The 23251-nt window shown below is 39.7% G+C and overlaps 1 protein-coding gene across 17 annotated transcripts in view; it reads right to left on the minus strand.

Moving 5' to 3' along the window:
• The window catches only part of RAD52 (RAD52 homolog, DNA repair protein), a 119455-nt gene that overhangs the window by 4748 nt on the left and 91456 nt on the right, over nucleotides 1–23251 (minus strand). For 9 of the 17 annotated variants that reach the window (XM_072799533.1, XM_072799534.1, XM_072799530.1 and 6 more), the window contains 9 exons: nucleotides 19120–19221; nucleotides 17921–18022; nucleotides 17197–17290; nucleotides 16950–17017; nucleotides 14478–14596; nucleotides 4007–4140; nucleotides 3326–3366; nucleotides 1231–1427; nucleotides 907–1049 (listed from right to left, as the gene is read on the minus strand). In XM_072799533.1, the coding sequence (XP_072655634.1) occupies nucleotides 907–1049; nucleotides 1231–1427; nucleotides 3326–3366; nucleotides 4007–4140; nucleotides 14478–14596; nucleotides 16950–17017; nucleotides 17197–17290; nucleotides 17921–18022; nucleotides 19120–19203 (982 nt within the window). In that variant the 5' untranslated portion in view covers nucleotides 19204–19221. Of the gene's footprint in view, nucleotides 1–788; nucleotides 1050–1230; nucleotides 1428–3325; nucleotides 3367–4006; nucleotides 4141–13508; nucleotides 13585–14477; nucleotides 14597–16949; nucleotides 17018–17196; nucleotides 17291–17920; nucleotides 18023–19119; nucleotides 19222–23251 lie in introns of those variants that run through there. The other 8 variants (XM_072799536.1, XM_072799537.1, XM_072799538.1 and 5 more) reach the window with 4 other exon arrangements.

The raw sequence follows: 23251 nt of genomic DNA on the forward strand, positions 1-23251 counted from the left end.
AAGCCGCCTAGAGTTACACCGGCTCCTGGCACAGCCAGCAGCCAAGTCAAGCTTCCTGACTGCCCGTCCCTACCTGCAGATCTACAAGAGATCAGAAAGACTGTATTCTTTTTTTCTTCTCACCAAATTGGGGTTCATTTCTCTTTAACCAGCATATAAAATAGAGGGGTTGTGAGAAGCTCTCTGGTCCATTTTTTTTACTTTTTAAAGCTATAACCCTTGTTCCAAAAAAATCTTAAGCAGAAATTCAGTATGTAAAACCAATAGAAACAGTGGCTCTGGTTGTGTGGTCAGGGTGGGGACACTCCGCACACCCTTCCCCACCAGGAGTTTCTGCAGTGGTCGGAAACTCCAGGTCCAGCACAGTAAGATGTGTTTTCCCCCTACATTAATTTAAGCCTGTCGGTGCTGAGGGGAATACTAATGAGTTAACCCAAAGAAGGTCCTCTAAATCTTTATAATTCTTCGGGAGAAGCTAGACAAAGATCCCATTGGTCTGAGATAAGCCCTTTGTTTCTATTATCCGAGCAAGACTCCCCAGGAATCTGTCCCAGTACCACAGAGTCTAAACTCGAGTAAACCAAAGCTTAGGATGAAGCGTTATCTTCCAGGAAGTCTGCCTGATATTTGCAGACCACTTAGGCCTCCTAGCAGAGGTGGCCACGGTACCTGGAAGGGAGAAAAGTTCTATCCGCTGCAGTATCTAGTTCTAGATGATGTCAAGGCCTGTTGCCTTCCCTTAAAACAGAGCAGTGTCTTTTAAAATAGGACTTCGTTCTCTCAATCACCTAGACTCCTCTCCTGCGTGGAACCTGGGGCAAGTGCCATGGGGTTCCCGCTGGCCGGGGGTCGGGCAGGCCCCTTGGGACAGCTCCCCACCGCCTCCACTCCGTCCTTCTCACACACCCAGATTCTTCTTTTCAACTGACAAGGCAAGTAGTTGGGCTTGCTGCTGTTTCTCCATCTCCTCCCGGAACTTCTGCTGCAGCTGTTTCTGCCGGAGCTTCCGCTGGTATGTGGCATCGCTCTCCATGACAGAAGTCAGGCTCCTGCAGCACAAGAGCCACAAGGCAGGCGTGAGGTCCTGAGCTAAGGGAGTAGTAACCCATGTGTGATTCCTGGGGTTGTGCACAGACCAACTGGCTGGCTCAGTGGGTAAAGAATGAAGGTCCCTTGGACCACCTGAGGAGGAAGAGTGGAAAGGGAGGAAACTGGGAACCGTGGCCTCACCGGGAGCTGCCAGCCTTCTCTTCCTGCACCACACAGGGGGGATCCTCTGAGAGGCTCAGTCTGCAAGGGGAGGTCACCTTCTGTGCTTTGGGGGGTCCCAGGACCACGTTCTGCCGGCAGCTGCTATATCTTGCTTGTTCCACAGATGGTTCAAAATCTTGTCTCTTGGCTTTGGTTAAATCCACTTCAAGAGGCAACTAAGAAGGGAAGAGAGGGGGTAAATAACCCTCCAGCTGCACTTCCCTCCCTTGTCCCAGCCTGACGACCTGGGTTCCTGGAGAGCAGTATCTGACAGTCCTCATCCATCACCCCTCTTGGTCCTCAGAAGCTGAGACAAAGGGGACACCTGGGTGGCTCAGCGTTTGAATGCCTGCATTTGGGTCAGGGCATGATCCCAGATTCCCGGGTTCGAGTCCCACATCAGGCTCCTTGCATGCAGCCTGCTTCTCCCTCTGCCTGTGTCTCTGTCTCTATGTCTCTCATGAATAAATAAATTAAATTTAAAAAAGCTGAGACAAAGGATCCACACTTCAACTAATATTTTTAATTACAAGAGAAGAAGTAAAACTATTTTTTACTTTACATCGTTCTGTATTAATAAGTTTTGATAAAAAGGGATCTTACTTTATGATTCAAGGCAAATGGTCTGTAAGCTCTAATTTGAATCCTTCATTGGCAGCTGGATCTGTCTGATGCTGTGGACTTTTTCTTTTTCATGGAAATGATCACACATAGTCTTTTTGGAGGCCTGCCCTTTCCCAGCCCTTTCTTCCAGGACCTCCCCCTAAAATACCCCATACCACTGAAGAAGCCTCAGGCTGCTATGGCACAGCTCAGTGTCCTTCAAAACACAGGAAGAGGAAAACCGGCAAAGCACGGATGTAAGCTGCTAGCCAAGGCCACAGGCAATCTCCCAACCTGGGGCCGTTCCTGCATCTCACCATCTGTGAGAACTAACACCAAATGAAAGCCAAACACAAAACAGTCCATACTGTTTGGTTCCCAGAAGTACAAAGAGTCTACACTAATCTATGTTGCTAAAAGTGGTTTCTTAGTTGCTTAGTAGTAAAGAGAAGGGGAGGACGACTTGGCAGTGACTGCAAGGGACACTACTGCGACTTCTAGGACACTGGTAAAGTTTTTTCTTGATTTAGATGCTAGTTAAGTGGATGTCTTCATCAAGCTGAACGTTTATGATGCATATACTTTTCTACATGTTTATAGGTACATTTTCATACTTCAATCAATTTTTATAGTACATGTGCTGCCGAAGCAAGCACAATCAATTTTTATAAAGTACAATTTCATTTACATAAAGTTCTAAAACAAGAAAAAAAATCTACAAGGCTGGTGCACCTGGCTGGCTCAGTCGGTATAGCATCCAACTCTTTATCTCAGGGTTGTGAGTTTGAGCCCCACACTGAGTGTAGAGATTATTTTTTTTAAAAAAGAAAGAAAGAAAGAAAGAAAGAAAGAAAAAAATCTATGAGGCTAAATAAAAGTCAGAATAAGGATGTCAGGACAATAGTTACTTTTCAAAGAAGTCAAGTAGTGAATGAGATGGTGCTGAGGGGTGCTGGTAATGGTAATTTTCTTATCTGGGAGATAAATAGCTCTGTTCACTTCTAAAAATTCATCAGGCTGTGACATTATGAATTACACAGTTTTCTGTGTATATGTTGCACTTCATTTTTTAAAATCTTGAAAAAAATAAAAGTGAAAAAGAAAAGGAGAAGGATGTTATCAGAATGGTAGACTCTGAAGCTCCAAGGTCCCCACCCCTTCTCCTATAGACACTGAGTTAACAACATACAGACTAGAGTACCTTTGTGAGCGCTCCAGTGACCAGCTGAGAAGCTATAGGACTCAGGCCAGCATAAAACCAAGACAAGATTCCAACAGAAGAGGTAGGAAAATTCATGGCATTTTGCATGCCCACTCATGCCTCTGCCCCTGCCCTCACCCAGCATAGAGCAATACAACCAGCAATACTTCCCATCCTGGGCTCTTCCACTGGGATGGAAACAAGAGTAAACTGTGCATCCAGTGTTGTAGTTTGTCTGGGGGCTGCCCAAGGCATTGGTTTTTGTCTCACCTGACTCAGCATGCTGATGGGGTCAGCAGAGTTTGAAAGCCCTAAAAACAGAGATGAGCACCAGAACACATTAGAGCTACAGTTACAAAGTGAGATGCCAGGAAGAGGGGAATCACAAAAGGTTTGAGCAGTACTAGAACCTCTAGCTGGGCTGACTGGTGAAGGTCTTCCCCTGCACCAAACCAATACATAAAGACTGGGACAGATGGCTGTTTTCTCAAAAAAACAAAACAAAACAAAACAAAACAAAACAAAACAAAAAAAGAAAAACAGGGAAATGTGGCCCAAAGGAACAAAATGAAACTCCAAAAAATGACCTTAAAAAAACCACAATCTATGAGCTAACAACAAATTTAAAATAACTGTCATAGGGGTACCTAGGTGGCTCAGTTGGTAGGGTGTCTGCCTTTGGCTCAGGTCATGATCCCAGAGTCCTGAGATCGAGCCCCATGTTGGGCTCCCTGCTCAGCCGGGAGTCTGCTTCTCCCTCTCCCTCCAGCTCCTACTGCTTGTGCTCTCTCTGTCAAATAAATAAAATCTTTAAAATACATAAATAAAATAAAATAACTGTCATAAAGATGCTCAATCAGTAAGAGAGAACACAGATAGCTAAATGAAACCAGGACAGTGATGCATGAATACCATGGAAGAATATTAACAAAATAACTGTCATAGGGGTACCTGGGTGGCTCAGTGGTTTGGCGCCTGCCTTTGGCCCAGGGCACGATCCTGAAGTCCCGGGATCGAGTACCGCATTGGGCTCCCGGCATGGAGCCTGCTTCTCCCTCCTCCTGTGTCTCTGCCTCTCTCTGTGTCTATCATAAATAATTAATAAATAAATAAATAAATAAATAAATAAATAAATAAATAAATATTTTTTAAAAAGCTATAAAAAAGCAGCTAACAATATAAAAAATTTTTAAATATAATAACAGCTGAAAAATTCACTAGAGGGGTTTTACAGCAGACTTGATCTCACAGAAGAAAGAATCAGCAACATGGAAACAGGTTATTTGAAATCATCTCATCAGAGAAACAAAAAAAGAATGAAGAAACATGACAGAGCCTACAGGGCCTATAGGACACCTGTCACACTGTATACTAAAAGAGTCTCAGAAGAAGAAAAAGAGAAAGGGGCAGAAAGATTATCTAAAGAAATAATGGCCAATATCTGAGCAAAAGGAAGGATAAATTCAAGAAGCTCATAAAACTACTTCTAGAATAAACCCAAAGAGGCACACACCAAGGCACATTATAATCAAACTGCCAGGGATCCCTGGGTGGCGCAGCGGTTTGGCGCCTGCCTTTGGCCCAGGGCGCGATCCTGGAGACCCAGGATCGAATCCCACGTCGGGCTCCCGGTGCATGGAGCCTGCTTCTCCCTCTGCCTGTGTCTCTGCCTCTCTCTCTCTCTCTCTGTGTGTGACTATCATAAATTAAAAAAAAAAAAAAAATCAAACTGCCAGAAGTCAGAGACAGTACATTAATAACAGAATACCAGAAAGAGAAATTAACAAATCCATTTATAATTTCAACAAAAAGAATAAAACACTTTTAGCAACAAATGAACCAAGGAGGTAAAATACCTGTATAGTGAAAACTGTAAGACACTGATGAAAGAAACTGAAGAATAAATAGAAACATATTCCATGCTGTGGACTGGAAGAATTAATATAGAATGTCCAAACAAACCAAAACAATCTATAGATTCAGGACAATTCCTATCAAAATTCCAATGGCATTTTCTACAGAAATAGAACAAACAATATTAAATTTGTCATGAATCACAAAAGACCCCAAATAGTCGAAGCCAACTTGAGAACAAAGCTGAAGGCATCCTGCTACCTGATTTCAAACTGTATTAAAAAGCTATTGTAATCAAAACAGTGTGGTACTGACATAAATACAGACACCTAGAATAATGGAACAGAATAGAGAGCTCAGAAATAACCCATGTTTATACAATCAGCAAATTTATGACAAAGAAGCCAAGAATGTACAATGTAGAAAGGACAATCTCTTCAATAAATAAATGTTGGGAAAACTGGACAGTATATGCTAACGAATGAAACTAGACCACTATCTGACGCAATGCAGAAATATACTCAAAATGAAGAACAGACTTGAGTGTAAGACTTGAAACCATAAAACTCCTAGAAGAAAACACAGGAGATAAGCCCTTAATATTGGTTTTGGTGATGACTTTTTGGATCTGACACCAAAGCAAAGCCAACAAAAGCAAAAATAAACAAGCGTGACTACATCAAACTAAAATGCTTCTGCAGAGCAACAGAAACTATAAACATGAGAAAGTAACCTAGTGAATGGGATGAAATATTTGTAAATGATAGGGAGTTAATCCCAAAATATGTAAAGAACTGACAACTCAATAGCGCAAAAAAAAAAAAAAAAAAAAAAAAAAAAAACCTAAATAATTTCTTTCTTAAAAATGGGCATTTTTCCAAAGATACACAAATGGTCAACAGATGTTTGAAAGGATGCTCAACATCACCAATCATCAGGGAAAGACAAATCAAAACCAAAATGAGATACCACTTCACACCTGTCAAAATGGCAATTATCCCAAAAAAAAAAAAAAAAAAGCGTTGGCAAGGATGTAGAGAAAGATGAACCCTTATGCACTGCTGGTGGGAATACAAACTGGTATAGCCACTGTGGAAAACAGTATGGAGGGTCCTCAAATAATTAAAAATAGAACTACCATGTGATCCATCAATTCCACTTCTGGGTATTTATCCAAAGAAAACAAAACTACTAACTCAGAAAGATAACTGCACCCCATGTCCACTGCAGCATTATTGCATTATTTACAATAGCCAAGGTATGGAAATAACCTAAGTGTCCAACCATGGATGAATGGATAAAGAAAATGTAATAAATATGCATTGGAATATTATTCAGCCATAAAGAAGAAGGAATTCTTGCTATTTTCCACAATGTGGATGCACCTTGAGGGCATTATGCTACTGAAGTGAGACAGAGAAAGACAAACACTGTATCATCTCACTTACATGTGGAATCTCATGGGGGAGAGGGAGCTCATAGGTACAGAGAACAGATCAGTAGTTGCCAGGAACAGGCAGGTGGCAGGCAAAATAGGAGGTGGGAGGGTGTATGAAAAAGCACAAACTTCCAGTTATAAAATAAGTCATGGGAATATAATGCACAGCATAGTGACTAAAGTTAATAATACTGTATATTTGAAAATTGCTAAAAGAGTAAATCTTAAAAGTTATCATTTAAAAAAGAACTGTAGGTATGGTGACAGATGTTATCTAGACTTATTATGTTGATAATTTAATAATCTATCAAATATCAAATTATGCTGTATCCTAAAACTAAAATAATGTTATATTCAATTATATCTCAATTTTTAAAAAGTCAAAGACAAAAAGAAATCTTGAAAGCAGCAAGAGAAAAACAAATTATCACATACAAGAGAGCCTCCATAAGATTATTAGGTTTCTCCTTATTGGCCAGAACAGAGTGGGATGAAATATTCAAAGTGCTGAAAGAAAAAGACTCAGTCAAGAATACTGTATCCAGCAAAACTATCTTTCAAAAATAGAGAAATTAAGACTATTATAAAAACAAAAGCAGAGGGAGTACCATTTCTTGCAGAGCAAGAAATGGTAAAAGGAGTTCTTCAAACTGAAACAAAAGGATGCTAGACACCAACACAAAGCTATATGAAAAATAATAAATTCTCCAGTAAACATAGTAGCCTATATTATTGTACTTTTGATGCACAGAATTTTTTTTTTATTCATTCATGAGAGACACACAGAGAGAGGCAGAGACACAGGCAGAGGGAGAAGCAGGCTCCCCATAGGGAGCCTGATGCAGAACTCGATCCCAAGACCCCAGGATCATGACCTGAGCCAAAGGCAGACACTCAACCACTGAGCCACCCAGGTGCTCCATGAATATAGAATTTTTAAAAACAATTACAATTTAAAAAAAATCACAGTTTTTATAACAGCAAATCTCGGATACGGGGTATATAATATATAAAGATGTAACATCAATGAGATAAAGTGGAACAGGGGTGGAGTTGTAAAGGAATAGAGTTGTTGTATGCAACTGAACTTATCAAGTTAGAATGCTACAACTTTAAGATGTTTTAAAATTGCAATGATAACCACAAGGGAAATAGCTATAGAATATACACAAAAGGAAATAAGAAGGGAATCAAATCATGTCACTACCCAAAAGTCAATAGAACACAAATGAAGGCAGTAAGAGGGAAAGGAGGAACAAAAAAGCTACAAAATACAGAAAACAATAAAATGGCAATAGTAAGTCCTTCCCTATCAATACTTCAAATGTAAATGGATTAAACACCCCAATCAAGTGACAGATTGGCTAGTCAGATTTAAAAAAACAAGATACAACTATATGCTTCTTATGAGAGACTCACTTTATATCTAAGGACACATGGTAAAGGTGAAAGGATGAAAAAAGATATTCCATATAACTGATACAAAAAACGAGCAAGGCAGGTTATACTAATACCAGACAAAACAGACTTTAAGTCAAAAACTGTTACAAGAGACAAAGGAGGACATTATATAACGATTAAAGGGTCAATTCACTGAATAGGTATAACAATTATAAATCTTTGTGTACCAAACACCAGAGCTCCTAAATACATAAAGGAAACTGACAGAACTGGAAAGAGAAATAAATAGCAACACAATACAATAATAGTAGGAGTTGTCAAATTGTACTTCCAATAGTGGGTAGAATAACCAAATAGGAGATCAATAAGGAAATAGAGGATTTGAACATTATAAAGCCAGCTGGACCTAACAGACATATACCCAATACTACCCAAAAACAGAATATAAGTTCTTCTCAATATACATGAAATATTCTCTAGGAGAGACCACATGTTAGGCAACAAAACAAGTCTTAACCAGTTGAAGAATACAGAAATCATACAAAAGTATGCTTACTGATCACAGTGGAATGAAACCAGAAATCAATAGCAGAAGAAAAAAGTGGAAAATCCACAAACATGTGTAAATTAAACAGTACACTCTTAACCAGTGGGTCAAAGAACAAGTCACAGGGGAAATTAGAAAATATCTTGAGGCAATGAAAATGAAACACAACATATCAAAACTTATGGTTTGCAGCAAAAGCAGTGCTAACAGAAAAGTTTATAGCTGACATAAGCTAGTGATAAAATGAAATAAAGCTTGAGCAGAGATACATGACATACAGAATAGAAAAGCAATAGACAAAAAACTGACAAAACTAAGAATTAGGGGATCCCTGGGTGGCTCAGCGGTTTGGCGCCTGCCTTTGGCCTGGGGCGCGATCCTGGAGTCCCGGGATCGAGTCCCACGTCGGGCTCCTAGCATGGAACCTGCTTCTCCCTTCTCCTGGGTCTCTGCCTGTCTCTCTCTCTATCATAAATAAATAAATAAATAAATAAATAAATAAATAAATAAATAAATAAATAAATAAATAAATAAATCTATCTATCTATCTATCTATCTTAAAGAAAAGAAATGAAACAAAACTAAGAATTAGGTTTTTTTTAACTTTTTTAAAAAGATCAACAAAATTGATAAACCCTTAGCTAGATTAACTAAGGAAAAAAGGGAGAAGACTCAAATAACTAAAATCAGAAAGTAGGGACATTATAACAAATGCCACAGAAATAAAATTATTTCTTATAATTTCTTATACAACAAATCAGACAACCTAGAAGAAATGGACAAATTCCTAGAAACATACAACCTTCCCAGACTTAAACATGAAGAAGCAAATACCTGAAGAGATCAGTAACTAGTTAAGAGATTAAATCACTAGTCCAAAACCTACCAACAACAAAGCCCAGAACTAGATGGCTTCGTGGGACAATTCAACCATTTAAAGAATTAACACCAGTACTCAAACTCTTCCAAAAGCTAAAGCAGAGGAACATTTCCAATTCATTTTGTAAGACCAAAGTCAAACAATGACACTACATACATTGATCATGATGAGCACTGAGTAATATATAGAATTGTTGAATCGACTATATCATACCCCTGAAACTAATATAACACTGCATATTAACTAGACTGGAACTAAAATAAGAAACTTAATAAAACGAAAACAAAACAAAACCAATGACACTACAAGAAGGGAAAAAAAAAAAAAACTGTGAGAAAACTATAGAACAATATAACTATAGAACAATATCCTTGATGAATATTGATACAAAGATCTGGGGGCACCTGGGTGGCCCAGTTGGATAAGCGGCTGACTCTTGATTTCAGCTCAGGTCATGATCTCAGGGTCATGGGACTGAGCTCCAGGTCATCGGACACCATGCTTAGCAAGGAGTCTGCTTCTTTCCCTCTGCCCCTCTCCTGGCTCATGCATATGCACTCTTTCTCTCTCTCAAATAAATAAATAAATCTTAAAAAAAAAAAAAAAAGACCCTCCAAATACTAGCATACTGAATTCAATAGCACCTTAAAAGAATTATATACCACAACCAAGGGGGATTTATTCATAGGAGGCAAAGATGGTTCAACTCCACAAATCAATCAATGTGATATACCAGAGTAACACGAAGAAGGAACAAAAGCACATGGTAATCTCTATTAATGCAGAAAAAGCATTCAATTAAGACTCAATACCTTTTCATGATAAAAATATTCAACAAACTAGAAATAGAAGGAATATACCTCAACATAATAAAGGCCATATATGAAAAGCCCACAGCTAACATCATACTCAATGGTGAAAGACTGAAAGCTTTTCTATAATATAAGGAATGAGGCAAGGATGCCCACTCTCACAACTTATACTCAGCATACTGGAAGTCCTAGCCAGAGCAATTCAGCAAGAAAAAGAAATAAAAGGAATCCAAAGTGGAAAAGAAAAGTATCTCTAGATGTAGATTACATGATCTCATATGCAGAAAAACCTAAAGACTACAAAAAAAATTGTTAGAATAAACAAATTCAGCAAAATTGAAGGATACAAAAATCAATACACAAAAATTAGTTCTGTCTATATACTAGTAATGAACAACCCAAAAAGAAAATGAAGAAAACAATCCATTTATAATAGCATCAAAAAGAATAAAATACTCAGGAATAAACCTAACCAAGAATGGGAAAGACCTGTACACAGAAAACTACAAAACACTGCTGAAAGTAATTAAAGAAGCCACAAATAAATGGAAAGACATCCCATGTTCATAAATTGGAAGACTTGACATGGTTAAGAGGCCTACTGATTCAACACAAACCCTATCAAATTCTCATAGCATCATTTGCATAAACAAAAAAATTCACCCTAAAATTTCATATAGAACCTCAAAAGACTTCAAATAATGAAAACAGTATTGAAAAAGAACAAAATTAAAGGACTCATACCTTCTGATTTCAAAACATACTGCAAAGATACAGTGATCAAAATGGTATGATACTGCCATAAATAAAGACACACAGTCCATTGGAATAGAGAATCCAGACATAAAACTTTGCATATATGATCAAGTGAGTATCAGCAAGTGTGCCAAGACCACTCAATGAGGTAAAGGAAAGTCTTTTCAACAAATGATGCTGGAAAAAAAAAAAAAAAAAAAAAAATGATGCTGGGAAAACTGGATATCCACATGCAAAAGAATGAAGTTAGACCTGTGTCTTACAACATAAACAAAAATAAATTCAAGACAGATTAAAGACCTCAAACTATAAAACTCATAGAAGAAAAGTTAGGGGAAAAGCTTCAGGACATTGGATTTGACAATGATTTCTTACATATGACACCAAAACCACAGGCAACCAAAGCAAAAAATATACAAATGGGACAATGTCAAACTTAAACACTTTAAATGCAACCTATGAAATAGAAAAATTTGCAATCCTGTCTCTGAAAAGGGGTTAATATTCAGAATATATACAGAATTCCTATAACCCAATAACAAAAAACTAGATAGCCCATTTAAAAAAAAAAATGGGCAAGGGCAGCCCTGGTGGCTCAGCGGTTTAGCGCCGCCTGCAGCCCAGCGTGTGATCCTGGAGACCCTGGATAGAGTCCCACGTCAGGCTCCCCGCATGGAGCCTGCTTCTCCTTCTGCCTGTGTCTCTGGCTCTCTCTCTCTCTCCTCTCTGTGCATTCTCATGAATAAATAATTAAAAACTTTTAAAAAATAAATAAATAAATAAAAATAAATTTTAAAAAATGGGCAAGAAACTTGAATAGTCATTTTTCCAAAGATGATGTACAAATGGCCAAAAAGCATACGAAAAGATGTTCAATATTGAAACTCATCATCAGAGAAATGTAAATCAAACCCACAAGAAGATATAGTACTTCATACCCACTAGAATGGCTGCTATCAAAAAACACAGAAAATAGTAAGTGTTGAAGATACAAAGAAATTGGAACACTTGTGCACTGTTGGTTGAACTATAAAATGATGTGGCTGTTATAGAAAACAGTGCCGAAGTTCCTCAAAAAACTACCATATGAAGGTGTCTGGGTGGCTCATTTGGTTAAGTGCCTGACTCTTTTTTTTTTGTTTTTTTAAGATTTTATTTATTTATTCATGAGAGACAGAGAGAGAGAGAGAGAGAGGCAGAGACACAGGCAGAGGGAGAAACAGGCTCCATGCAGGGAGCCCGATGTGGGACTAAATTCCGGATTCTGGGATCAAGCCCTGAGCCAAAGGCTCAACGGCTTAGCCACCCAGGTGTCCCATGTGCATGACTCTTGATCTCAGCTCAGGTTTTGAGCTCAGATGAGCTCAAGCTCTGTGTAAAAATAAATAAATAAATAAATAAATAAATAAATAAATAAATAAACCCTACCATATGATCCAGCAATCCCACCTAGATATTTATCCAAAATAACTGAAAGCAGGATCTTGAAGAGGTATTTGCAAACCCATGTTCCTAACAGCACTATTCCCAAATCAAGAGATGAAAGCCACCCAAATGTCCATTGATGGAAAAAAGGAAAAAAGAAAATGCAGTGTATACATTCAGTGGAATATTGTTCAGCCTTAAAAAAGACGGTAATTCTTTTTTTTTAAAGGATTTTATGCGTAAGTAATCTCTACACCCAACACAGGGCTCAAACTTACAAGAGCCGCGTGCTCAACTGACTAAGCCAGTCAAGTGCACCAAAATAAGGGAAGATAATTCTGCCATAGGCTCAACATAGATGAAACTTGAGGACTTTATGCTAAGTGAAATAAGTCACCAAAAAAGTAAAAACCCAGGATGATTTCACTTACACGAGGCATCTAAAGTAGTCAAATTCAGAGTAACAGTACGTAGAATGGTGATAAACAGGTGCTGTTAGAAGGGGGGAAGGGGAGTTGTCCTATGGGTAGAGTTGCAGGATCCCAAGACTAAAAAGTTCTGGAAATCTGTTTCATCAGTGAACTGTACACTTAAAAATGGCTAAAATGTTAAATTTTATGTTATGTGTTTTTTACCATAAGAAAAAAAAACATGACTAATATACCTCATAAACACAGATGCAAAAAGCCTTACCAAGATAAAGCAAATGGAGTCCAGTAACATATGAAAAGGATTTTAACAAGGGAAAGTGTGGCATTTTGACAGATGCCAAGTGCCCCCTGCTCTGGAGGGGGTCTCCACAAGAAGAACCCCTCCAGGACAAGTAAGGGACTGCCGCCCTGGGCGGCAGCACTGCAGGGGGCCTCGAGACCACCCTGGAGACAGCAGCCACTCCACCCAGACAACAGGAAGGCTCCTCTGCCTGACTCAGTCCTGGCCAAGAGTGACTCCAGGGATGCATGATTCTAGACCCCTAAACAGCAGGAGCAGCAAGATTGAAGAGCTGAGGTTCTTTGAGTGTTTTTAAAGAATGACAGGGGTACTGCAGGGGGCTCTGTGCTCCTTTTGAGGTTTCACAGACCATTCCTGAACGTAGTTCTCCATGGAGAAGAAAACAAGTGGCACAGATTCTCTAGGCTTCAATCCCTTCAGCTGGAAAATAAGGTGATTGGTTCCTGTTGCCTCTGGTCGTCCAGCAAGTCTGAAATACACATTCCAGACCTTGAAAGGGTTGGGTCTCCCCTTCTTCTCTCTCCTTCCAGGAATACTCAACCCATGCCACCAGGGAACTGGCTCTAGCTTTCCTATGATGGCAGTCCATTCATCCACTTCTAACATACCTGGCGTGGAAGCTTATTTAGTGACCTCAGATAGTCTTTGTCCAGAATACAATTTCCAAGTGCATTCCCGAAACTTCTAAGGATAAGGAAAAAAAGAGTGCAACAGGTTGAGAATGATTACATGTAAATATCAGAGAACAGAGTTACGACCTTTGTGCACAGTGCTTCCCAACTGCGGCAAAGGAGATGGACCCTAATATACATCCAGAAATGTTTCTTGAGTACCTGCCATGTTCATACACTGTATCAGGCTCTCAGAATACAGCACTGGGCACAGCCGTTGCCAGTCTCTGCCCTCAACAAGAGGCAGGGAGTACAAAAAGACTAAGAAAACACCATTAGCTACCTCCTGCCATGAAGCACTAATTCCAGAGCAGAGATTTTTTTTTTCTAAGGACTGTTCTAATTCCCCCAATAACAGTGGGTGACACATGCTTAGAGCACAATCTGTCTCTATGACTGAAGCACTTTGCTTGAGACATCTGGCCTCATGCACAGGTTACAGTACTATAAGTTTTTCATGTATGTTCAAACACGTTTTTCTGGGGATTCAATTCACTTTGATTCTCGAAGGCCATGTATGACCCCCAGAAAAGTAAAACTGAACAAAACCTGTTCTACGTAACTAAGTTGTACATACACAATGAGAACTGTTCAGGTGTTTTGACAGAATAGGAAAGCTATCTCTGTACTCGTGTGGAAAGGTCTCAGGATTCAAGACGGGGATGGGGGTGTGCAAAATCAAGGACAGAATAGAGAACATGGTATTCTACACCTGTTCCCAAAGAAGGGAGACGTAGGCATAACAAAGCATGAGAGAAATACGAGAAGGAGGAGGCAGGGCTGATGGGAGCAGGGGGACACGTGAGACTTGGGTTATTTTAACTTTTAAACAAATGAACAGAAATCACAACTGCTCTGAAAGCAGAGCCAAACGGAAGCAGGTTAGACTCCAGCTCTTGCGCTTACCTCAGTGCCCGCTTCAGCCCATCAGTCACGGCCTCCTTCCGGGCCTTCTCCAAAGACAAGGCTTTGGACTTGAGGCCCTCACTGACACCGTAGCCCACGTCTTCATGATACGAGCCATCCTACAGGTAGAAAAAGAGCTCAGAGTCCAACGTGAAAAGCTGCAGGCCTCTCCCTGGTTCCACAGCTCTTCTCACCCTCAAGGGCGTTCGCACTGGGCGAAGAGGACCCAGGCACCTTGCTTCAGGACACATGGGCACCGAGAACTGTAACAGAACTCATTTCCAGTACTGCATTCTAGACCTCATCCGCCTGGGAATGTGTGAGACAATTTTCCCTTCCCTCTTCCTCTTTCACATAAAAAAGGCACACAACTAACCTACCGTAAATCTTCCTAAGGTGCATTACTCCAAGGTCTAAAAACCTCTGGGACAGTGAACAAAAGGAAAAGATGAAATATTATATTTAACAGATTCTAATGATTGAATAGCAAATCTCACAGGTCAGGTGGTATCCATTTCTTGGCTTTCGCCAAAAATGAAGGTTCACCTGATCAAGTTAGTACCTGGTAAAGAACCAAATGTAATTTTGGATGATAGCACTCTGATTTTTGAGATATAACTCAGAAAGCTTATTCAAAGAAATGAGTGACACTGTAACAAAACTCTATTCCCAGTTTATATGAACAAGGTTTTTCAGTACTATTTATAAAAATAAGAAGTTAGAATAGAATTAATGCTGAACGTCTAAGAAAAAGTAGTATGAAACTATGAACATATAAACTACCCAAAAAGAAAAAAGAGCTATGGGACGCCTGAGTGGCTCAGTCAGCTAAGCGTCTGCCTTCAGCTCAGGTCATGATCCCGGGGCCCTGGGATGGAGTCCCACATCGGGCTCCCTGCTCAGCTGCCAGTCTGCTTCTCCCTCTCCTTCTGCCCCTCCCCCCTGCTCTTGTGTGCACCCTCGCTCTGTCTCAAATAAATAAAAAATCTTTAAAACAACAAAAAAAGCTTCATCCATCTCATTAAGAAATGCATTTTCCACAAAAATTTATTTTTATTAAGTATATAAATTTTGATGTAGTTATTTTGTCCTCCTCACAGACACAACTGACTGATCAATTGTGTGTTAATAATATCTGTAATGGTAACTCAATCCAGAAAAATTTTTTTATAATTTAGAGCCTTAAGATCACTGAATATTTACCCCCCAAAATTATTACTTTTATATACACATATATACACACACAGAGGAATATGTTAAGGTTTCATTAAAATGTTCTGAATATATATAACATATATAGTACATACTCCAAACATATATATATTCTAAACATATTTATTTATAAATAATACATTTTATTTATATATACATATACACACAGATATTTATACATGCACACGTATATATGGACAAAAGCCAATGGAGAGATATAAGGGAAATAGGGGTTTGAGAAGAAACAATGTAAAATTTCTCATGATTAGAGAATAGTTTGCTCATGTATTAAGTGGATGACGGTATTTAATCATTTATATTTAAAATCCATTGCTTCATTTAAAAATGATGTAACAAAAAAAGATGCATGGACTAAAAGGGATGAAGAACACACTTATCCTGAGGAGCTATGAGAGATGTACAGAAGTGTTGAATCACTACATTGTACACCTGACACTAATATAGCACTGTATGTTCATTATACTAGAATAAAAAAAGAAAGAGAAAGATGTAACATTTATTTTAGAGTGTCAAATTCTACAATATGCTAAAAACATATCGTTGCAAGTACAGGCTTACCCCACTATCTGAAAGTAGAACATTCTTATGAAAACTTTCTTAAGCCAAAATGGTGTAAAGCAAAGAAGCAATTACCATTAATTTATATGGAAAAATTTTTGAGCATTCCCAGATCTGGAAAATAACTTGTTATGCTTTTCTGACACCTTAGGACACATCTTGCTAAAGATGCAAACAATAAATCCAGATAAAGCAAATTGTTCACAAATACAGTTCAAAGCTCTGGCAGCTTGATGCCGAGATGCTGAGGGGAGTTCCCAGGGATGGACTGGCAGTGCCACTCTTGCTGCCAGCGTATGCCGTTTATCGTAAAAGTGAAAATCCTCTCCGGATTTCTTTCAGTTAAGCGAAAACAGGTACCAGTATAGGTCTTTCATAAAAGCAAAGCAGTGTAACGCAAACTTTTTGAAACACAGAGGATCTCATTTATACTTATGGTAAAAACTTTCAGGTGTCAACTTAAAATGGGAAAGAAAATGTGAGTTTTTCAGAATTCATTTAGAGGCCACATGAGTAAGAATCTTTGGATACCACCATCCTAAGGAACACTGGCTGAGTCCCAGCTCTGAGCCTAGATCTCTAGCATGGCTGTGCTACAGTCCAGAGAATTCTCTACCTGCTCATTCTCTCTTACCACCCACCCAATCCTTGGAGGTAGCAGGTCTATTCCATCACCCTCACCTTCAACTGGACTCTCACAAATGCACAGACTCCCACGTAGAACTTGCCATTGTTAAGGTCAACAAAATCTAGGAGTGGGAAAGAGAACCAGTTGAAGAGGATACTGATCCCTGTGCCTCACCCATATTCTTCCTATTGCCAACCAAACATACCTACCCTACATCCTCACCCACAAAATACTCTCATCAGAAATTAGTATAAAAGTAAGGGAAATGAAGAAGTCACCATTGCCAGGAAATATACTTACCCACATTCTGCTGTGTGATAGAGTGTGCCCAGCCATTATAACCAAACATTTCATTGGCCAAATTAATTACCCTGTGACCCTCGATGTAACATACCTGGAACAAGAAAGTTAAGGGGAAGAAAAAAAAAAAAGCTTGTTAAAATTCCTTGCCATATTTAAATAAGAATCAAAATTCACTTAATTTATTCCTTACCAGTTTTTTGTTTTTGTTTTGTTTTTTGGGTTTTTTTGTTTTGTTTTGTTTTTTTGGCAAAACTGCCCTTTAACATTCCAGGGAAATTCTCAGTGAACTTATTTCAAAGATCTTCCAGAAGGAACCAGTTAGAACTAATGTTTGTCTCAGGGGAGGGACTAGACTCAGAGGGGAAAGATATCCACTCACTTAGCAGTTTCCAAAAAAGTACAAGTCTCAGGTTGATATACATTACAGAAGACCAAAAATATACACAGAAGTTAAATTTAGAAGCAAAAGGCAAAAGAAACATTTTTAAAAGATGGTATAAAAATCCCAAGAAGGCAGGCATGGAAGTCTCAAGACAAGACTTGGGTCACTTCAAATGACAATGCTGGCTGGAACCCATCCTCTCCCAAAGACACGAGGGAACATCTAGCAACAGTGAGCAAGAGACCTGAATCCATGAGGACCCAGAGAGGGAGCTGTTGAGATCATCTGAGTAGCCAGCTATTAGGAGCACCCACTTTTCAAGCATATCAATTCTCCTACCCTCTGGCCTCCTCCAGACATGCGGCTACTGATGTATTCTGGGCCCAGCCTCTGCCTCAGAGCATTCTGGATGGCCTGGTACTCTTCTGCTGTGTACTGATACTGCAATTCAGAAAGGAAAAATTAAATTGACATTTCTCCCATTCCTACATCAGCAAATCTCCAATTTTTTGGTCTCCAGACCCTTTTACACTCTCAAAAAGTATTGAGGACCCTAAGAGCTTTTGTTTATGTGGGTTATAACTACCAATGTTAGGAATTGAAACTGAGAAACCTTTAAGGCACACCTTCTTCCATCAGCCATCCTAGCAGTATCACAACAGGCTGCGCATGGCCTGGCAAGTCCCATTCTTCACTCGTGTGAAAAGGAAAAGGAAAAGGCAAGAAGTACTTTAGTATTATTATGGAACTCTTCTTGACCTCATGGACTCAGAAAAGGTCTTGGGGACTCCCAGGGGTCACAGGGCCACATGTAGACAGGCATCGCCTTAGGTGTCACTACCATCCTTACAAAACTTCCTCAAGCCACAACTGGTAAACTGAAACTTCCTGCTTCAGAGTCTGTGTGTGACATTTATGCCTGCGAGGGAGTAGGGGAGACCCACCGTCCTCTCCAAAGTTGTATACCTCTTCTCTGCTTCAACAATTTCCCACCCTGTATATGTAGCTAAATATACTGCTACTAGTTTTGATTTTTGTCCCCTTAGTAATTTTTTCCTTCCCTATTTAAATGAAATAAATCTACATCAACAGATCTCTGGTAAAGACAGAATTTGAGTGGACAAAGCAAGAATCTCTTTGATAAGCACAGACTATCTCCACAAAGAATATGACATGGGAATCTTTGGATGCCTCCAATAAAACGAACTGGGTGAAATGTGAACAGGAGTGATGGGGAAATAAATGAGATTTTTCATTCACAGTCTACGTTTCATTTTGAGTGTTATACCATATGAATATGTAATCTAGCCAAAAAAATAAACAAAATATAAATCTAAATGTAATCTCCAGTACTATTTGTCTTTTGATGTCAAAGTTCCAAAATGGCCTGAGAGTTCATCAGACTCACAAAATACTGCACCTAACAGGAAAACCACTGACAATAAATAGCTTCTACATCTATGACAATGCTCTACAAATTACATTCTCCTACCTTTTCACTTAACCTCATTCTTTCCAGGTATGATAAACACAGTTACCTGTCCAAAGCATAATACAGAGTTGCCACCAGCAGAAGGATGGCTGCCACGGCCTCCAAGAACTGCTTCCTCAGCCCCAAACATGTTGATTTTGAGTAACCTCTAATAAAAACAGAAGATTAAAAAAGATCTCAAAGAATGGTAAAGGTAAAAAACAAGAACCTCCACTTAAAATCAGATTAAAGCATCCATATGCAGTATTCTACAAGTTTTTTATTTACTTAACGCTTTATTTATAAGCACTGCCCCAATCAGACTAAGTTCCTCAGTGCTTAGCAATCACTGAAGATCCTTTAGAATCCACTTCCATCTTTGTTAAAATTTTTCTAGAGTTGGGGCACCTGGCTGGCTGAGTCAGTAGAGCATGGGAAGCCTGATCTCAGGGTCATGAGTTCAAGCCTCATGCTGGGTATATAGCCTTCTTAAATACACAATAAAAATTTTGCTAGGGCAATTGTATTGTAAGGGCAATTGTAAAGGTGATTTTTATAATCAGAATGTATAACTGTAATGTTTATAATTGGAAAAGTCAAAATTACAAAACACACCAAGGGAGAGTAACCAACCAACTGATTACTCCCTATCATATGAGCAACATGACCTTGGCCTCGGTGAGGTCATAAAAGAAGTATAAGCCAGGGGCACCTGGGTGGCTCAGTCAGTGAAGTGTCTGTCTTTAGCTCAGGTCATGATCTCAGGATGCTAGGATAGAGTCCCCTGGCTGGCTCCCTGCTCAATACAGAGTCTGCTTCTCCCTCTCCTTCTACCCCTCCCCCCAATTCATGCTCACTCATGCTCTCTCTCTCAAATAAATAAAATATACATAAACAACAAAAAAACTAAAAGCCACAATAACTGATCTGCTTTCCAGGACCTAACAAGCTAGCTGGTAGAAGACTCATAGACAGGAAAATTAAAGAGCAAGAGAAGGGGCACCTGGGTGGCTTAGTTGGTTTAGCATCTGCCTTCAGGTCATGATCCTAAGGTCCTGGGATCAAGTCCCACATCAGCCCCTGGAGAGGCTCCCCTTTAGCAAGGAGTCTGCTTCTCCCTCTCCCTCTGCTTCTCCCTTTCCCCCTTATGCTGTCTCTCTCTCAAATAAATAAATAAAATCTTTAAAAAAAATAAAAAGCAAGAGAAGGCAATACGGTGACCCTAACATTCAGGAATAAAGCATTAGACCAGTGAGGTCTCTTGCAGCATCAGCATCACCTGGGAGCTTATTAGAAATGCAAATCCTCAGGACCCCTGGGTGGCTCAGTGGTTGAGTGTCTGCCTTTGCCTCAGGGTGTGATCCCAGAGTCCCAGGATCAAGTCCCACATTAGGCTCCTTGCATGACGATTGCTCCTCTCTCTGCCTGTCTCTTATGAATAAATAAATAAAATCTTAAAAAAAAAAAAAAACAGAAATGCAAATCCTCAAGTCCTACCCTAGACCTTGTGGACCTCAGAAACTAGAGGTGAGCTCCAGAAGTCAATGGTTGCCCAAGCCTACCAGGTGATTCTAACACAAACTCAAGTTTGGGAGCCAATGTATTATACTGAGACTATGTAAATATATAGTCCATGAGAAAACAGAATTACCCTCAGAAGAAGCACCTGCAACTGGCTGACCCACTACCTGACTACCCCTACACCTGTCTCAGATCAGATGGATTCAGTATTGTGCCCAGCCTTTCTGTCCCTTTCCAACACTCAAGATCCAGAAACAAGGACATGGTAGGTCCTCCAGTGTAAAATTCTAGGACTTCCTGGGTCTTCCAATAGGAGCCGTGATCAATTGTGCTCAGCACAGGAGCCAAAAATCTGTAGATCATCTCCTCAAAGAAAGAGGATCAGGGACTGAACAGACTTCCTGCTGCTGGTGGGGGTGATATGGTGATGGCCACAGTGAAGATGACAAACCAGAGCTCAGAAAGAAGGTACAGGGGCACCATGTATGGCTCAGCAGTTTGGTGCTGCCTTCAGCCCAGGGCGTGATCCTGGAGACCCGGGATCGAGTCCCCCTTCAGGCTCCCTGCATGGAGCCTGCTTCTCCCTCTGCCTGTGTCTCTGTCTCTCTCTCTGTGTGTGAAAGAAAGAGAAAAGAAAGAAAAGAAAAAAAAGAAAAGGAAAGGAAAGGTACATCCAGCAGTGATAACTGGACAACAAAAGTCCTACAGGAGAAAAGCTGGTGTGTTTCTCTGTTTTGAAGATAACGCAGGGGTCATGGTAAACAGAAAAGGTGAAATGAAAGGTGCTGCTTTCACAGGACCGGTTGCAAACAAATGTGCATACCTGCGTCCACTATTGGCAACACTGCATGATTCTTTGCTGTGTTTTAAAAAAATTAAAAATTATTTGCTTCCCACGTTTGCCTTCCTGTTCTTTTCTACATGTCACTCTTCTTTTTTTTATAAATTTTTTTTATTTATTTATGATAGTCACAGAGAGAGAGAGAGAGAGGCAGAGACATAGGCAGAGGGAGAAGCAGTCTCCATGCACCAGGAGCCCGACGTGGGATTCGATCCCGGGTCTCCAGGATCACGCCCTGGGCCAAAGGCAGGCGCTAAACCGCTGCGCCACCCAGGGATCCCATGTCACTCTTCTTGATATCACCCAACTTCTGCCCCTTTTGTAAAATGAAATTACTCAGTGGGTGTGTGCAAACTAACTGGCTGTGGGCGTGTGCAAAATAAAGATAAAACAGTTCTGGGGGAAAAAGAAAGCTGTGCCTCAGCAAACTTCCAAGCTGTAGTCTTCAGGTTATTTGCAGACAGTAAAACTACAGACCTGGGAATGTCAAGTGGCAGGACGCTCCATGTGTCATTACAATACAGCATTTAGGGGCTCAAGTTCTAAATGTCAGTTTCTGGCTCTATCATTCACTAGGTGCTTGACCACGGGAAAAATCACATAACCTCTACCAAATGATGTTCTCTCATCTAGAAAATGGACATAATACCTACATTTCCTAGGGGTTCTATCAAGATTAACATGATATTGCATGAAACTGCATTAGAATTGTGCAACATGGGGATGCCTAGATGGCTCAGCAGATAAGCTCTGCTTTTGCTCAGGGCGTGATCCTGGAGTTCAGGGATCAAGTCCCACATTGGGATCCCTGAGGGGAGGCTGCTTCTCCCTCTGCCTATGTCTCTGCCTTTCTCTCTGTCTCTCATGAATGAACAAAATCTTAAAAAAAAAAAAAAGAATGCACACATGAAGTACTAAAAGGTTAGCTATTGCTAAGGGTGTCTCAATTTTCTAAAATATGATGAAAATGCAAAAAACTATTTAAATGATCATAAAACAAAAAAAAATGATCATAAAACATTGTATTTCAGCTAAGAATGATAAATTATTCTAATCTGGCACCAAATAAGTAGAAGAGTGGCCTAAACTAGGATAGTCAATAATTAGTGTCTAAAATTGTTATAATGGGGATGCCTGGATGGCTCAGTCTGAAGAGCATGTGACTCTTGATCTTGAGGTCATGAGTTCAAGCCCCATGCTAGGGGTAGAGATTATTTAAATAAATAAATAAACTTTAAAAAAATAAAATAAAAAATTAAATTGTTAAAACAGAATCACTATATTACACACTTGAAACTAATATTACACTGTATGGGGCAGCCCCGGTGGCGCAGCGGTTTAGTGCCGCCTGCAGCCCAGGGCGTGATCCTGGAGACCCTGGATCGAGTCCCACATCAGGCTCTCTGCATGGTGCCTGCTTCTCCCTCTGCCTGTGTCTCTGCCTCTCTCTCTCTGTGTTTCTATGAATAAATAAATAATCTTAAAAAATATATATTACACTGTATGTTAACTGGAATTTAAATAAAAACTTTTAAAAAGTACAAAACACTTCACACACACAGGGATGGCTACAATAAAAGACAGTGGATAACCAACATTAGTGAAGATGTGGAAAAACTGGAACACACACACACACACACACACACAAAATCTGTTAAAACAGGTTGTGTGCCTGCCTGACTCAGCTGATAGAGCACTCAACTCTTGATCTAGGGTTGTGAGATCAAGCCCTACATTAAGCACAGAGATTACCTAAAAAACAAAACAAACTTAAAATTGTTACAAAAAGATATAGTGGAATAAGGATGGTATTTAGAATGCAACTATAGGGCACCTG

The sequence above is a fragment of the Canis lupus genome, chromosome 25 (assembly GCF_048164855.1).
Source record: "Canis lupus baileyi chromosome 25, mCanLup2.hap1, whole genome shotgun sequence".
Taxonomy (NCBI): domain Eukaryota; kingdom Metazoa; phylum Chordata; class Mammalia; order Carnivora; family Canidae; genus Canis; species Canis lupus.